General features: G+C 39.9%; 3 protein-coding genes across 13 annotated transcripts; all 3 read left to right on the forward strand.

Moving 5' to 3' along the window:
* Positions 1-444: 444 nt before the first annotated feature.
* Positions 445-5,820, forward strand: FRS2 (FAR1-related sequence 2). 11 transcript variants are annotated; one of them, XM_011095408.3, is made up of 10 exons: positions 448-554; positions 821-2,918; positions 3,022-3,078; positions 3,160-3,228; positions 3,315-3,380; positions 3,478-3,546; positions 3,691-3,756; positions 3,839-3,913; positions 3,998-4,077; positions 5,354-5,820. In XM_011095408.3, exons 2-9 carry the CDS (start codon positions 876-878, stop codon positions 4,037-4,039), a joined length of 2,487 nt encoding a protein of 828 aa, XP_011093710.1. In that variant the 5' UTR covers positions 448-554; positions 821-875; the 3' UTR covers positions 4,040-4,077; positions 5,354-5,820. The 11 variants fall into 11 exon arrangements, 9 of the variants coding, with proteins under 9 accessions (XP_020553555.1, XP_020553554.1, XP_011093710.1 ...); XM_088875782.1 differs by having other exon boundaries at positions 456-558; XM_011095411.3 differs by having other exon boundaries at positions 448-2,918; positions 3,166-3,228.
* A 6,649-nt stretch (positions 5,821-12,469) lies between these two features.
* On the forward strand, positions 12,470-13,148 carry LOC110012928 (uncharacterized). The gene is made up of 2 exons (XM_020698061.1): positions 12,470-12,746; positions 12,919-13,148. Exons 1-2 carry the CDS (start codon positions 12,470-12,472, stop codon positions 13,146-13,148), a joined length of 507 nt encoding a protein of 168 aa, XP_020553720.1.
* Positions 13,149-16,049: 2,901 nt separating this feature from the next.
* On the forward strand, positions 16,050-17,663 carry LOC105173606 (transcription factor MYBS3). Its single transcript, XM_011095413.3, has 3 exons — positions 16,050-16,688; positions 16,927-17,123; positions 17,222-17,663. Exons 1-3 carry the CDS (start codon positions 16,367-16,369, stop codon positions 17,504-17,506), a joined length of 804 nt encoding a protein of 267 aa, XP_011093715.1. The 5' UTR covers positions 16,050-16,366; the 3' UTR covers positions 17,507-17,663.
* Positions 17,664-17,880: the final 217 nt, after the last annotated feature.

Raw genomic sequence — 17,880 nt, forward strand, 5'->3', positions numbered from 1 at the left:
ATCACAAAAGAAGCAAAAAATGAGAAGAAAGAATGGTGAAAATAAGGGGGAGGAGCTTAAAAATAACGTTGAAAACTCCCATTTTCTTCCAAGACAGCAATATATACTGTTTTTGCCCCGAATTTCCGGCCGCACTTTTCATATTATTTTTAAAATTATAGTGCCACAATTTCAAAAATTCGTAAATTGTGGCACCAAATTGCAATTTTATCTAAAAAAAGAAAAAACTCATTTTCACTTTAAACCGAACCGATTAAATTCAATCTTCTTGTTATGTTAACGAAAAAGTGTAAAAAAATTCTTGTGAAAAAATAAAGAAAAGTCTCCGTTAAAAAAGGAAAAAAAAAGAAGTGTAATTTACTTTCTTGTAAGTTAAAAACTGATACAATTTACCTTTTTGTGAATTGGGCAAATTGCACTTTGTTTTATTTATTGGAGTTTTTTTCGCACTTTTCTATTAATGCAGGTAAATTTTATTTAACCCGAACAGAATCAGGTCACTGAACTAAAACACCAGTCCGCAGCCGAGTGGACAAGGCAAAATCCGAATAACTGTAGGTGCCGTTTTACGCTTCTGTTCGTCTTTGTAGACGGGTTTGCAACTGAACGTAATTCTGATTCTGTGTGTTCTTGATTGCGTCAAATTGTTTGTTTGCAATTAATTTAGAGCTTAGAAGCTTATGGTTAATGTTTTTTGGTTTGGAACGAAGTTTAGTTATTTTGCTGGCTATAATCTAAAGAATTCTTGAATTTTCTTGTGAAACCCTATATGCAATTTTTGTCCAAGTTCAGTGGAAGTTAGTTGCTCCAGTTTTATCAGGTACCCTTTTGAAAGAAAGATATTTGTGCTAGAGTTTTGATTGTATGTCTGCTCTATGGAGATTGATCTTAAATTGCCTTCGGGGAAGGACGGGAAGTTAAGCACAGGCGAGTTACATCATGATAATGATGATGATGATAATAATGATAATGAAGGGAATGTGGCTGATAATGTTATTGTGGGAGGTGGAGATGGAGTTAATGTGAATGTGTTTGACGGTAATAAGAGTGGGATAAGTGGTTACATGCCTCAAAATGGTATGGAATTCGAGACGAAGGAGGACGCCTATTCTTTCTATAGGGAGTACGCACGGTCAGTTGGATTTGGCATCACGATAAAAGCCAGTCGAAGATCAAAGAAATCTGGCAAGTTCATTGATATAAAAATTGCATGTTCTAGATTCGGGAGCAAGCGCCAGTCTAGCACGAGTATTAGTACAAGGTCGTGTCCCAAGACGGACTGCAAAGCAAGCATGCATATCAAGAAAAGGCCGGAGGGGAAGTGGTTTATATACAGTTTCGTGGAGGAGCATAATCATGAAATCAGTCCTGATGACTTCTATAATGCAGTAAGGGGAAGGAAGAATACAAATCCTAATGCTCTCTGCCAAAAGAAAGGCCTGCAGTTGGTGTTAGATGAGAAAGCTGTCCAGTTATTGCTTGATTATTTCATGCACATGCAAGCTGAGGCTCCAGGTTTCTACTATGTAACTGATTTTGACAAAGAAGGATGTATGAGAAATGTATTTTGGGTTGATCTCAAAGGTAGGCATGATTATGTACCTTTTAGTGATGTGGTCTTCTTTGATACTCATTACATAAGAAGCGAGTATAACATTCCTTTTGTACCTGTTATTGGGGTGAATCATCATTTTCAATTCATTTTGCTTGGATGTGCCGTGATTGGGGAAGAAACGCAGTCTACTCTTGTTTGGTTGATGCGCTCTTGGCTTAGAGCAGTTGGTGGCTGTAGTCCCAAAGTGGTTATAACCGACAATGACAAGTCACTAACAGAAGCCACACTTGAAGTTTTTCCTGATGCTTCCCATTATTTTTGCCCTTGGCATGTGTTTGGGGGGGTTATTCCAAATTTAAGTCATAAATTGAGTGGAGTTGAAGTTTTTTTGGCAAAACTTAAAAAATGCACTTACCGATCCATGACAGATGAAGAATTTGAAAAGAGGTGGCAGAAAATGGTCAGTAAATTTGATCTCGGAGATGATAAGTGGATTCAATCTTTGTATGAAGATCGTAGAAAATGGATGCCTACTTACATGAGGGATGTGTTCCTTGGTGGATTTTGTACAGTTGAGCGATCCCAAAGCGTGGCCTCTTTCTTTGACAAGTACTTGCAGAAGGAAACTACAGTTGAGGAGTTCATTGATCAATATAAACTATTTTTGCATGAAAGCTGTGAAGAAGAACGTAAAGCAGAGATTGAAGCTCAGCATGCTCAGCCGACATTGATTTCTCATTCACCTTTCGAGAAGCAAATGTCTAAGCTTTACACTTATACAATATATACCAAGTTTCAAGCTGAAGTTTCAGGAATAGTTGCTTGTACTGTTGGAAAGGAAGGTGAAGATGAGAGAACCATAACATTTAGGGTGGATGATCTTGAAATGAAGCAGAGCTTCACTGTATCATGGAATAAAGGAAAATCTGACGTATGTTGTTTATGCCATTTGTTTGAGTATAGCGGATTTCTGTGTAGACATGCTTTATCAGTTCTCCAACTATTAGGCATTTCCACTGTCCCATCTAAATATATTCTCAAGCGATGGACACGAAAAGCAAAAATCAGAGATACAACTTGTCTAGCATCAACAAATATAATCTTTAGGGTCCAGCGCCTCAATGATCTTTGTAAACTTGCTATTAGACTGGGTGAAGAAGGCTCTTTATCAGGGGAAGCTTACCAGGTTGCATCTCATGCTCTAGAAGAAGCTTTGGAGCGTTGTGCGGTCATGAACAATTCAATGAAGTGTGTCCTAGAGACTAACAAGACTGCTTCTCAAGTTCTTTCAAATGTTGGACAGAAAGAGGATAACAGCATCATGAAGGCATTAAAAACAAAGAAAGTTCCAAAGAAGCGAAAGGTCAGTGTTTGCTTTAATTTTCTATAGATGCTGCTGCAGCATCTGAAGTAAAACTTCAATGAGGCAGTCTCCTGTCATAATTATTAGTCATTTCCTATTGTAGGTGCAAGCTGAGGCTGAATCATTATCCATTAGAATTCAGGACAGCAGCCAGGATGTGGTTTGTTCCATTTGAAATTCTAATTTGTTTTAATATATAGAGGACATGCAGAACTATATTTTTATGTAACTCTATTCATAGGAGCAGTTGAACCAAAGATCACTCAGCCTTCATGACTCTTTCATTTCTCCACAGGACTTGCAAGGGATGGTATGTCAAATGTATACTTTCTCTGATTGGTTTAAGAAAAACTTACTTTTTGTGCCATGAACCACGTCGAATCTTATAATTTTTAGGAATTAGGCACCAGAATCCCTGTAATCAATGGCTATTATGGTGTACAGCAGGGCAGTCAAGCTCTGGTACTGTGCTCTCTGGCTTTTACTTTTAGGCATATTAGTTGAGAGGATTCTTGTACTTGTAATCAAAGTGATTCTTTTCAATGTTGTATGTCGGCAGGGGAATTTGAATTCTATCTCTTCTCTGCAAGATTACTACAGTGATCAACCACTTATGCAGGGTGTTCTGGTATAGTGATTCCTATCACTTTGAACTTTGTTATCTTCAAGCTTTTACCATAAAATGAACCATAGTATGTAATATCCTGGTTCTCATGTGCCATTTATGGAAGCTAAACTTTTTCAGGCAACTGTCTTTTCTTTTCCATTTTAGGGTAATATGAATGCAGTTTCAGCACGTGTGAACCATCATACCACCCAACAGAATCTGCAGGGACTGGTATATAGTCCACATAGATCCTTGCTTAAACCTACTGAATTATTATGTATGACCACTGTTTTCCCGGAACTGTAATTTGCAGTTGCAGGGTCAGTTTAGTTTCAGGGTATCGCCCTTGGAAGGCTGTTTTCAACTAAGGGATGGCTTGCGCAATGTAGTTTGTATATTGAAGACTTTCTAATGTTTACTGTTTTCATTTGCATTATAAGATTTCAAATTAGACTTTTGTCTTTTACTGCAGGAAACTTCAGTCAGTACGATGTCAAAACACTTACGTGATTAGCATCTTGCTATGTCTGGCTCCTCCAGTTCAGTAGAATGGTAATTTTGTATGTGATAATTTGCTTTCCTAACACTGAGTTCTTTAATCCTCTGCACTTGAAGTTTTTTAAATTTTCTGTTAACAAGGTACTGCTGCTTTTAATAAATAATTTTTCTTTGTATCCATGAACTCAGCCTCTTGATTTTTTTTTTTGTCGATGGTAGGAGGAAATTTTTAGTTGTGGAGATTACATGAACTGGAACTTGGAAACCTTTTTGTAGCTTTTGAAGAACCCAGTATTCACTGGAGTAGGAATTGCTGCATGAGTGATTACTATTGCTGCATTCTTTTAACGTTTAATTTAGGGTAGGGTTAATTACATTCTGACACCATTGAAATAGCATAATTACACTTTGCCCCCTCGAACTTTAGAAATTGCATCTGTATCCCTTTAATAATTTTCTGTTTACAAAAATCCAAACGAAGGTGGTGGAATTTCCATTTTGCTCTTGGTTTAAAAGAAATAGTCAATTAGTAAGTTCATTAAATGATCATTTTGCCTCTTATTGCTAATGATTATATTATAGGAGGCGGGAATTTGTTATTTTATATAGTTGGTGTTTTCACGGGTGCTTTTTTGTTTGACTATTTTGCTATAACGTTTGAAGGATTTTATCATGAAAATATGTATGTTATTTAGATGGATAGACAAAGTATACATTTCTTGGCTTTATTTCTTTCTTTATTGTCGTGTTTATCAAGTGTGCATATAATTAATTTGATGTAGGGATTAACTAACGCAATCAATGAAATAGTTCCTATTGTTGTGATTACTATAGTACCTTCATTGCTTGAAAACAATCATATAACTTGGCTGAGCATGATAATTACTACTATGATTAAGTTTATTGCTAAACTTGTTGGGCAGCACTAGAACAAACTTTCGCGTTTGTTGTTGTCCAAGGAATTATGACAGACAGTTTTTTCCCCATTTAACTGATGTTTCTTGTTAGAACGCCAAGGGGCATTTGGATCACCTTGATTATACGTAAATTATAACGGGATAATAGTGTTCCTTTTCCCAATTCCATTTAGGGCAATATCATCTACTCTGTTGCCTTCTGTCACAAGCACATTTCTCATTTGATGACTGTAAAGATCAAGTACTATCGAATTTTGGATTACACAATAGAGTTGTTACTTAAGAACTTGTTGTTTTAACTTAGCATCATCTGAAAATATTGCCTATAACATCAGTCCAATCCACCTTCAAAATAGTGATGCTCCACGATGAACTCATTGAATTTCTGGGCTGAAGAACTTTTGCTTATGCAGAAGAAGACGAGGTGGTAGATGATTAACTTTGTCGAGCAAGCACTTGTGAAATGCCTATTGGTTTCTTGTAAGACACCGCCCTCTCTGGTGAACTGGAACTGGGCGCTCACGTCTTGATGGGTTCTGCTTGGTATGCTTTGAAATGCAAGCTTACGCATTATTCACGATGGAGATGCATCCATTGTTTGCATTCTTTGTTGGTTTGGACAAAACCATGAAGAGGGCAGACTTGTCGGATCAAGAGAATGACATCGAGAAAGAAGTGGTCATACTCGAGCGTTCTCGTTACTTTCTATGATCATTGTTGTGAATATTATGTTAGCTTATAGTGAGACCTTGATGGGCATCGACTGAGATTGCCTCTGCTGCATCAAGATTCAAGTCTGGTAGTATTTCTTATGTATATGTTAAGTTGTAAGTACCATAGTCAAATGTAAACACAGAGTTATTGATTGTTTCTGAGCTCATACTCTGAACATTCATATTTAAACGTACATTTAAACGTGTTTTAAGACAAGCTCTTGGTACCGACACTTCGATTCTTGAATATGATGTTTTTTTTCCCTTACACCACCACTGATAAAGCAATGAGATTATACCTCGACATATGCAGTGGATTTTGAGCGGTGCAAGACATCGATTTTCTGCTAAAAAAGTTTCAATGCTCGCTTCTATTTCTATACCATCTCAGCAATTTTGTTCATCATTTCTCCTTCATAACAACACATGAAGTACAAGTTATAGCAAACACCTTTACTCTTATGGCACAGACACAGTGGTATGAAAATTTAAAAAAGTTAGAATACGATACAGTTACACATAATATAAATTTTATTTTTTTTATATATGTGTATATATTATCATAGAACTAAAATATATTATATGAAAAATACCGAAATATATAACACCATGAAGAAAATATTGAAATTCAACAATAAGATGAACCATAAGGTATCTTTTCTTATATGTAAGTTCTCAACCAAATTACATGGTTTCAAAATATGCATAATCATATCATTTTAAAAAGTAAATAACTATTCATCTTCAACTAAAATACACAATTAAAAAATTCAAATCCAAATTAATTAAATCAGTAGGACCATCTCGAAATTCTTCAATAACTTCATATCCACAAATAAAAGCGGAATGAAAGAGAGAAGCTGAAAACAATAGAAAAGAGAGAGAAAGAAAAGAGGAAGAAAGAAGACGTTTCAATTCATTTGAGAAGTGAAGTTTTGTTTTTTTCTATTTTATCTTGTCCATATTCTTTTTAAATTATAAAAAAATCCCAAAACTTTCAGACAGCATATCTCTTTTTTATTATATATTTTCGAACGCAACAATACATGCATCCAATTATATGAGATGATTCTCACTGTCCTTTTTTTGGTAAGTTAAATTATATAATTTTCTTAGTGTTCGTATATATATATATATAGACATGCTTGTAATATATATTAGTTCTTTTGGTAAGTTAATAAACCTTTCCCCTAATTATGATATGTTTCCGTTGCATTTCTTTTAGGATTAAAGGTAATTTTTGTTCCCTAATTTCAGGACATTCTCGTTTTAGTTCCTTAAGTTACTAGGGTTCCATTTTGATTCCGAAAAACTAAAAAAATCTCAATTTTGGTACAAATTTAATTGGAAAGTTGAGTCACTCGCCGGAAAAAGTCATATGCTAGGCATGTGACTTTTTAAATTGGGGCTTGCATTGTGATTGGCCATCCTAAAAGGCTTAAAGGCAATTTTCGTTTCTTAACTTCAAGCCATTCTCGTTTTAGTCCCCTAACTTCAGGCCATGTCTTCACCACATCTTTTTCAACCAATCACAATGCAAGCCCCAATTTAAAAAGTCACATGCCTGCAATATGACTTTTTTCGGCGAGTGACTCAACTTTCCGACCAAATTTGTACCAAAATTGAGAATTTTTTCAGTTGTAGGGACCAAAATGGAACCCTAGTAACTTAGGAGACTAAAACGAGAATGACTTGAAATTAGGGGACAAAAATTATCTTTAAGCCTTTCTTTTATAATAAACAAAGCCAGTTTGACATCACTATTGCATTAACTATAAAAAAGAAAATTTTGATTTTTCGCTATAATATAAATAAAAATAATCTAACTAAAAAATCATAATAAATTAAATTATTAACTACAGTTAAATAAAAATAAAAACTTAAATTTTTATCACAAGTAATCAATATTTGCCATTATTTTTACTATGACCAAGATATTTGTTATGATTTTAGTTAGTTATGCTAATATTTTGGCCTCACATGCAGAAATAATAACTGATGGTCGTTATGAAGCTGTAGTTAATTTATATTTGCTATGAATTTTTTCTTTTGACTATAATAATAGTAAAAATTATATTTATTCTAGTAGTAATTGATCATGGAAGAATTCATTTTTTTAAAAAAAGAAGGTTACAAATAATTATGATATTTAGATTCACCATTGATTATGCAATAGCATATTTAGCTGAATTAATAAAAAACAACCTCATTTTTACTATAAACAAAGAAAGTAAAAAGCTATGTAATACGCATAATGAGTAATCAAATACAAAATAGTTAAGAAAGAGCTCTCAGTGAGGTCACGAGTGTTTCTCTCTTTAGAAAGTTTTCTCTCTCGAGTGCCTCAACCTTTTTTTTTTCGGTAAAGGTAAATTGCATTAAAAAAAATCATAATGTACAGTCATATGGCTGATGTTGAGTGCCATGGAATTTTTCATAATCTATACAAGGCTATCGTGCTAATTGTATTCGGCAATTCTTCACTAAGTATACGCAATCTAATTTCGTCTAGAATAATATTGGCTAATGCCGACGGTTCACGATCCAATTGCTGAAATTTCCTCCTGTTGGGCTCCTGCCAAATGTGATATACTAGAGATGCTAAAAGATTTCGATAGGAGGCGTTAACCACGTGCTTTCCCCGCCACTTTCGCGCAACAACCATCCCATCAATCATCCATCCTCTGTTTGTCCATGAAAATCGGACCTTCCTGTATAAGATTCGAATACACTGCTTTGAATAATGGCAAGAAAATAGCAAGTGTTGGTGAGTCTCCAATGTATCCAACGAACAGAGAACACAATCACTATTAAGTTGCTGTAACCACGTACGATCCATGGTAGAGAGTCGTTTCTGTAGAGCTGGCCATAAGATAAACGAATTCCGTGGAATTTTGAATGGGCCCATAAGTAGTGAATACCAATCTACCTTTGGGCCTGAAGAACGAAAAATGTCATACACTCTCCTATTGGTGTAGGGGCCTCCTCTCAGAGTGATCGAGTCGTTAGTGCCCTGTATAGGAGGCAAATTATGAATGATGTTCAACATAATAACGTCCCCCCGTGTGTGTGTAGAAGTAAGAAATTGTGGCCAATGCCATATGCCATTGTGTATAACCTCTCTCAGGAGCATGTCCGCCCGTGTGTGGGTGTGATAGGGGCCGTGTGGAAATATAGTCAATAAGATCCCATAGGATACCAAGGATCCTGCCAAATATATACTAATTCCCCATTATCGATCTTATAATGGATATGGGGCTGTAGGGTTTGTCGGAGTCCAAGTAATTTGCGCCAACCCCATGACCCAGAATTGGCCTCAACTATCCAACTAGATTTGCCTTGAAGTCTCATAGTGCAAATCCATGTTACCCATATAGAACTGGGAGATTTACTAACAATCCGCCAGATATGTCTACTCATAAGCGTTGGATTGAGGGCTCCTACATCCATGATTCCCTGTCCACCTTCTTCTAATGGGCGACACACTTGATTCCAAGAAACTTTTGGGTACCCTAAGCTTGATTCACCTTTCCACAGGAACTGGCGGAACCGTTTCTCTATCTCCTTAATAACTCCTTTTGGCAAAATAAATGCCATAGCCCAATAAATTTGCAGTGACATGAGAACTGATTTAATGAGTTGAATTCTAGCTGCGAATGATAGTCGGATCGAAGCCCATCCCTGCAATCTCTTATCAATCTTAATAAGCAAAGGATGGGCAATCATGGATGGAGAGCTGCGAGGCAATAAGTGGAAGTCCAAGGTATTGACTGGCAATGGTCCCTCCTGAAAACCGAGGATGCTAATAATTGTATTTTTAAACGGTTGAGCGGCTTTAGAGAATAAAGCTTGGCTTTTAGCAGCATTAGTATGAATACCAGATAAGGAAGAAAAATCATCCAATCCCTCTTTAAATATCCGTATAGATGTCTCATCTGCTTGACAAAATAGTAACAAATCATCCGCAAAAGATAGTTGAAAGAGCCTTGTTTCTTCACATCGCCAATGATAAAGAAATCTGCCATGGACATCAATTTTCTGTTGGATCATGAGGCCAAGAGTTTCCATAACCAGTACAAACAAATAAAGAGACATGGGGTCCCCTTGCCTTAGCCCTCGAGCCCCCGCAAAGAATCCATGGATGCCTCTGTTTAAAGCAATAGTAAATGTTGTGGTTGTAACGCACTCACGTATCCATCCAATAAAAAGGTCTGGGAAATTGTAAAGTCGAAGAACCGCCAACAGAAAATCCTATTCCACCGTATCATAAGCTTTACGCAAATCAACCTTCAACGCACATCGCGGGGGCTTCCATTGTTGGTTGTAGCCCGAAAACCTTGTTTTGCTCTCTTACGGATCTCCTTCAAATTTCTGCAAATTCTGGACCGATTAATCGCATCTCCTTTCGTTGCTCATCGATTCTACCGAACGATTTTGAGTTTTGAAGACGTCTTGCCGGAGAAACTATTTCTGCTGCAGGTTTTTTGCTTGTTGCTCTGGCGCAAGTTTCCTGCAAATTGTAGCCTTTTGCTACTACCGCTGTACACCTTCCACCACTTTCTCCAGCCACAATCATTCCTGGTGGACGGAGGGTTTAAACTCTGAATTTCAGGTGGTCAGAGAATTTTAATTTTGAATTTTGAATTTTTGAATTTCAGCTTCAATAGCTGCCCTGCTACTGCATTTTCAATATTCTGCTACCGCTGCGCACCTCCCACCATCTTCTCAGGCCTTTATCCGGTGGTCGGAGGGTTTGAATTTTAAATTTCTGGTGGCCGGAGGGTTTGAATTTCGAATTTTGAGTGCTGCATAACTGCCCTGCTACTGCCATTATTCTGCAGCCGTTTAACACTAACTGCCTGCTATTGCCAAAATCAATAAGTTAAGGAAACCTGTTGCGGTTGCTGCTGCCGACCTGCACTCCGACTAGCCGTCGGCAAAAGCTGCAGCTGTCAAAACAGGTGTAACATCCCGACAGCCGGCCGAACAACAACCTGACACCAACACCACTTCCACATATGGTGCAGCAGTTTCACATCCACTGCCTGCTATGGCCAAAATCAAGAAGCTAAGGAAACCTGCAGCGGATGTCGCTGCTGGCCAGCACTCTGACCAGCCGTCGGCAGGAGCTAAAGCCGTCAAATCAACTGCAACTGACCGTTAGCCGGCCGACCGGCAAGCCGACGCCAACACCAACTCCGGTAAGGTTAATCCTTCGGGTTTTAGTATTTTTATCTCAGATCTGGAGGTTTCCCCCTCCTTTATCACTAAGAACGATGCCCCGAATGCAACTGCTTTCCGGCCGGATGATAAACAACCGACAAAAGATACTACCGCTGTAAATGCCGGCAAAAAAACTGTCTCATTTGCAAGATTATTCAGCAGCAATTATAAGCTCACTGACGATAACAAATTCTCCAAGTTTGCGGTTGATGATGGTCCCCTCACCTTGGGGCCTAATGATTTGCTTGATGTCTGATCGAAACTGGGTTTCTGCCTTGTCGGCTACATTGCCGGGCAAGTTCCCAGGACTAAAGGCGATCCGTGCACTGTCCCAATCTTGGGGATCCAGTTTCCAACAGCACGGAGCGTTGGTTAATCTTCCATTTTGCCCGTGAGGAGGATAGGCAGCGGATATTATTTGGTGGACCCTACTTCATTTATGGACGTCCCCTACTTCTTAAGCACATGCCGGATTGCTTCGAATTTAAAGAGGACGATATCAGCCTAACACCGATTTGGGCCACCCTCCCATCACTCCCCCTTGAGTGCTGGCACCCTAATGAGCTCGTGAAGATTGGTTCTAGGATTGGCAGTCCTATTGCCATGGATTCCATTACGATGAAAATGGAAAGGGTATCGTATGCCAGAATACTGGTAGAGGTTGATGCTTCCAAAAAGCTCGTCAACCAAGTGGAGTTTGTTATGCCACACGGCATAACTCGAAAACAACCGGTCGTATAAGAGTTCACCCCCAAGTTTTGCAGTGACTGCCACAGATTCGTGCAGGAGATATGCCAAGGCGCACATCTACCGGCTGTGGCTACTGCACCTGCCCCGGCTACTGCACCTGCCAAGTAGGCAGAAGTAAAGAAACCACAGACCACTGAGTGGACTATCGTCCAAAGGAGGAACAAGGGCAAAGCTGTAGATACAACAGCCAAACCGGCAGTGGAGGGACACCAACGGCCAGCGAGGTGGATAAGGGACGAGTGAGCACGAAAGTACCGCATTCGCTCAAACTTCAAGATAGGGAGGTTCCCTTACCGACGGACTCAGATAGCTCATCAATTCATTCCCCGAAGATCACTCAACACGCAATGTCGGGGATCCAGACCAATGAGACTGCAATGACATTCAGTAAACCGACGAAGTAGGCAAGAGGGGAGTCTCCCCCTCGATTCCCATGAAGATCGGTTTCTGGAACGTGAGGAACTTCAATCGGCCTCTCAAACACAATGGGGTAGCCCACCTCATCAAGCATAACCAGCTTTGCCTCTTGGGCATTTGGAGACAAAGCTTGCAGCATAAAAAATTCCGACATTTCTTAGCCGATCATTTCCGGGATGGTGACAAGCCAACAACTTTGACACCATTGCCGGTGGACGCATCCTTGTGGTTTGGAACCCGGCAGTTGTCGACCTTCAACCGGAGGATATCTCGCCGTAAGTGATCCGCTGTCGTGCCACGAATAAGTCTTCTCAACTCTCCTTCTATATCTCGTTTACTTATGGCCTATACTCTGTTGTCAATAGAAGGAGTATGTGGGAGAAGCTTACAGAATTGGGATAGACGATAAGCATGCCATGACTCATTATGGGCGATTTCAACTGTGTGAAATCTCCTGAGGAGAAGCAGCTTGCAATAGCCCCAACTTGGTATGAACTCAAGGATTTCATGGACTGTTGTGCAGTACTTAGACTGCTTGACGTCCCCACAACGGGTTGCTATTACACATGGTATTCCAACAACGAAAGCAACCCTGTGTGGTGCAAACTTGACCGGGTCTTTTACAACAACGAATGGCTCGAGGTCGGTTTACATTGCGGCGCCCAGTTCAACCCACCGGGATGCCTATCAGACCACTCCCCGGGTATTGTCACTATTTTTTATCATACACCCACTGAGCCAAAACCATTTCGCTTTTTCAATATGTGGGCAGACCATCCGGACTTCCTGACTACTATTGAACAACGATGGAACTTGAATATGGAGGGAGGGAATGCCATAATTTAGCCTTTGCAAGAGACTGAAATCACTCAAAGGTGCACCGAAAGCTTTCAACACACAACACTACAGCCACATCTCCACCAGGGCCAAAGAGGCTGACCTTGCAATGCAAGATGCTCAAAACCAGCTTGAAAGCAATCCGAGAGATGTAATGTTTCGGGAGTCTTTGGGAGGTCTTAGGAGGAAGGCCGTTTTCCTTGCCGAGGCCGAACGACATTTCTTCTACCAGAAAGCCAAAATTCATTACCTCAAAGAGGGGGACTGAAACACCAAATTTTTTCACGATATGGTGAAACAGAATGCTGTTAGAAACTCCATCACGGTAGTCACTAGAGCTGACGGGACTATTATTAGTGCTGACGATGAGATTACCCAAGAGTTCGTTGATTACTACACATCACTTTTGGGCACCGAGGCTCACACCATCCCAATCGATGACGGTGTGTTCGATTGGGGCCCCAAACTCTCCTCGGAGCTTACTGAAGAACTTTGTAGGGAAGTCACAGCACTGGAGGTCAAGGAAGCCATCTTCAATATTAATGACAACAAGGCACCCGGCCCCGATGGATGTTCCTCATGCTTTTTCAAGAAAGCACGGAACGTGGTGGGTGATCAAGTATGCAAGGCCGTTTTGGATTTCTTTAGGAGTGGACGGATGCTACGGCAACTCAACCACACCATCATTGCTCTCGTGCCCAAATCAGAGCATTCCACCTCTGTTACCGACTACCGACCGATTTCGTACTACAACGTCATCTACAAGGCCATCACGAAAATTATCCCGGACCGACTCGCCCTCGCATTGTAGCACTTAATAGACCGCTGCCAAGTTGTGTTTGTTGGCGGCCGTAATATCACAAACAACATTTTCCTGGCCCAAGAAATGGTACGGCAATAGTCGAGGAAGCGGATTCACCTCGATGTACTATCAACATCGACCTTCGCAAGGCATTTGATTCGGTCTCATGGACATTTCTCTCCCAAGTACTCCACGGGTATGGTTTCCCCCAACGATTTATATCTTGGATTATGGAATGCGTTGGTACTTCATCCTTTTCAGTGTCTTTGAATGGTTCCCTCCACGGGTTTTTTCCGGGGAAGAAAGGCCTAAGGCAAGGAGACTCGATGTCGCCGGCCCTCTTCCTTCTTAGCAGAGAATACTTCTCCAGATTGGTCAAGAGGAAGACTTCCAGCTCAGACTTCAACTATCACCCGAAATGTGAAAAGTTGAAAATCACGCACCTCCTATTTGCCGACGACCTGATGTTTTTCTCTCGAGGAGACCTTCCATCTATCCACGTCTTGATGGAATGCCTGCAAGAGTTTAGGGACGCATCTGCCCTTTCCGTCGATACCTCCAAATCATGCATTTTTACAGCGGGCATCCGGAATGAGGAGCTTGACGAGATTGCGAGAGGCGAGATGCCAATCCGATACCTTGGCATTCCACTAGCGGCACAAAGGCTTTCAGTAAACAACTACTCACCGCTTGTAGATCAAATTGCCAACTACATTTCGAAGTGGAAATCCAAAAGTTTATCTTATGTAGGCTGATTGGAACTTATCCGTTCGGTTATTCAGGGCGTAGAGTGCTTTTGGCTCCAAGTTTTCCCTCTTCCACCGGCAGTCATTGAGAAGGTTCACCGACTTTGTAGGAATTTTCTATGGAACTCAAGGAGGGCACCAGTCGCTTGGGAGGAAATATGCCATCCCAAGGAGGAAGACGGTCTCGGTATTAGGCACATTCAATCTTGGAACGTTGCGCTCCTTGCACGCATCCTATGGAACATCCACCGCAAGGCAGACACGTTGTGGGTGCAGTGGGTCAACGGTGTCTACCTTAGATGTGCCTCGATTTGGGACTAGCAATCGAAGAAGGGGGATTCTCCACTCCTTAAACGGCTTGCTGATATCCGCAATAGGGTAGTCACTGCTTTTGGGTCACCGGCGGCAGCAATTGAACATATGACGGGATGGACTACCACTAAGGGCCTCCAAACGTCGAAAGCATATGAGTACTTCAGGCCAAAACTTACAAGACAGCATTGGAAATCATCTATCTGGAAGGCTTTCATTGCACCGAAGTACTCGTTTATTATGTGGCTTGGCTTGCGCGGCAGATTAGCTACAAGGGACATACTTAGATTCCTCCATGAGGAGGATTTGTGCTCACTTTGCATCAACATCAAGGAATCGGCCAAACACCTTTTCTTTGAGTGTCCGTTCAGCAACTATGTTTGGTCCCATATCCGACAATGGCTTACGATTAACCGATGTATGTCCACCCTGCACAGCGCGGTGAAATAGCTAAAGAAGGAGAAAACCGGCTCCTCCGTTCATAACAAAGCGCGACACCTAGCTTTGGCATGCACGGTTCACACCCTTTGGAGACATCGCAATGAAGTCATCTTTGAAGGCGCTAAACCCAATCCGGAGGGGCTTATTATCTCAGTCAAGATCATAGTGTATAGGCTCCTCTTGACACTTTTCCCACACGATTTAATTGCTTTTTAAACTTTAGTGAGGGTCCTTTTGTATCTCTCCGGGTATGCCCGAAATACTCTGTAAATATTATTGGATGAATGATTACTTACATTTCACCAAAAAAAAAAAAATACAAAATACAAGTTGGAGTGGGATGACATTTTGATAGAATTTAATGTAAAAAATTATTATTAAGAAAAGGGCCAAGCAATACAAAAAGATACATTTGCACTCGAATTACATATCGAACACTAAAAAGGTCGATTAGTTTATGGAACAATATGATTAATTTGTCTTAATTAGAGGTCTTTTTTCTCGAGAGATTTTATGCGTAAGATATAAATCCAAGGATCAGTTAATCAATCAAATTCTTGGCAAAACAAAGTCAAATTAACTTCTTACATATATATATATATATATATATTCACGTATATATGCGTATTCTTGTATGCCTGACCTCATGCAGTCTTGGGTTGAACAATACGTTCCTCCAATGTTGTGAAGATATATATATATATATATATATACATTGGACTTGGAAATTAATGGATTGGGTTCTAGAAATTTTGAAAATTTCAAAGTTTTTTCTGATCAAAATTAGTCATATATGTTAGAATCATGTGTGTGACTGTGTGTGTATTTCAGGATGAATACCTAACTATTACTGGTTTATATATACAATTCTTGAAGTATTTGTCAATTGTCTCTATAATCCTCGTCTGATTTATCTATGTAAGAGAGAGAGAAAGGAGAGAGAGTTATTGGGTTCTTTAGTAAGATCCAAGTTGGAAAAATATCAAGCACAAAACAAAGGTTCATCCAATCATCTACACTTGGTGCGCAGACAATTTCATAAATATATCCATCTCTCTCTCTCTCTCTCTCACACACACACACAACACATAGTACTGCATGTAGGTGTGTAATCAAGGTGTGTCGGTACAAGAAGTTAGTTTTTGGGAAGTTTGAGAAAGTAATTAGCGAGTTGTGTTGAAGAAAATGGGTCGGAAGTGCTCTCATTGTGGGAACATAGGCCACAATTCAAGAACTTGCAACTTCCTCAGCAGAGGGCCTAACGCTGCTGGAGGAGCAGTGATGAGACTATTCGGTGTGCAACTTGACATCTCCTCATCCCCTTCAATTCCCATGAAGAAAAGTTTCAGCCTGGACTGCTTATCCTCCGCCCCACCCCTGTTGTCTTCGTCTCCATCCTCATCCTTGTCGTCTTCGTGTGTTCCCATCCACGAACATCCCGATAAGGCATCCATCGGTTATCTGTCCGACGGTCCTTTGGGCCCGCGACCTTCCGAGAGAAAGAAAGGTATGCCCATTATGGAACCATATATATGTAATCTTGTTTTTCAGGTCGAATTATTGCTTCTATTTATGAAAACCGGTATTCGGTTCTTGCAATCTCGAAATCGTACTTTAATTGTCGTATGTCCAAAATACCAAGTGGGATTAGTCCCCGCGTGTATGTGTTTCATTGATCACTCTTTTAGAGTACATATATATCATTCTTGTAACGTGACTAGTTTGATACTTTTATGATTCTTAAGGAGTTCCATGGACGGAAGAGGAGCACCGGACGTTCCTAATTGGGCTCGAGAAGCTAGGGAAAGGGGATTGGAGAGGCATTTCAAGAAACTTCGTGACGACCAGGACTCCAACTCAAGTTGCTAGCCATGCACAGAAGTATTTCCTCCGACAAGCCTGCGTTCACAAGAAGAAACGCCGTTCCAGCCTCTTCGACATGGTAAAAACGATCAAATTTAGCCCTAACATTCCGCCATTTTTAACGTTTTCTCGTCTTTTTACCTTAAATTTTCTTGGCTATACCTAACATGTAAACAGGTTGGTGGCTCTGATCATCACAATGCTGGTTCAGAAACAGTTTCGACAGACCCGAAAGGAGATGTTCGTATAGATCTGAATTCATTCGAGGATATTGAGGAGGACAGGAAATCGAACGGCCAAGAATGGGGTGAACACTTCATTTGGCCTAATCCCAACTCTCCAAATGCAGCACCTGAATTGGAACTAACACTTTCATCATCAGCAGCTCCTCCGACAACAATGGGGAAACATGAATCCTCTTCATCTACTTCCCTTCTAATGGGGCCTATTAGTGTCACCTGACCGTATGACCGTCATGAATTTCAATCATCAACTGCTCTTCAATCTTGACGTGATATTACTGTAATAAATCTGTTAGGTTTGTACAACAACGTACTAATGTAGTATTCTGCTGTCATTTTTACATGTATTGATCGATATTGGTAACTTGATTTGCTAATCTTTGAGTTATAAATCAAATGTATTAATTAATTAGATTCGGACATGTCATGTAAAAGACTGACTAGAGACAACATATATATACATTTGAAACTTTAATTATTGCCTTTAATTTTTCTTTATCGAAGGTAAATTTTGGTCTGAGTGAAGCTATTTAACTGCCTAAAATTCTTTTCAAAGTCAATCTTTGATCAATTTTGATATTGTAATACGTATTT

The sequence above is a fragment of the Sesamum indicum genome, linkage group LG11, assembly GCF_026168435.1.
Source record: "Sesamum indicum cultivar Baizhima isolate 11 linkage group LG11, ASM2616843v1, whole genome shotgun sequence".
Classification (NCBI taxonomy): domain Eukaryota; kingdom Viridiplantae; phylum Streptophyta; class Magnoliopsida; order Lamiales; family Pedaliaceae; genus Sesamum; species Sesamum indicum.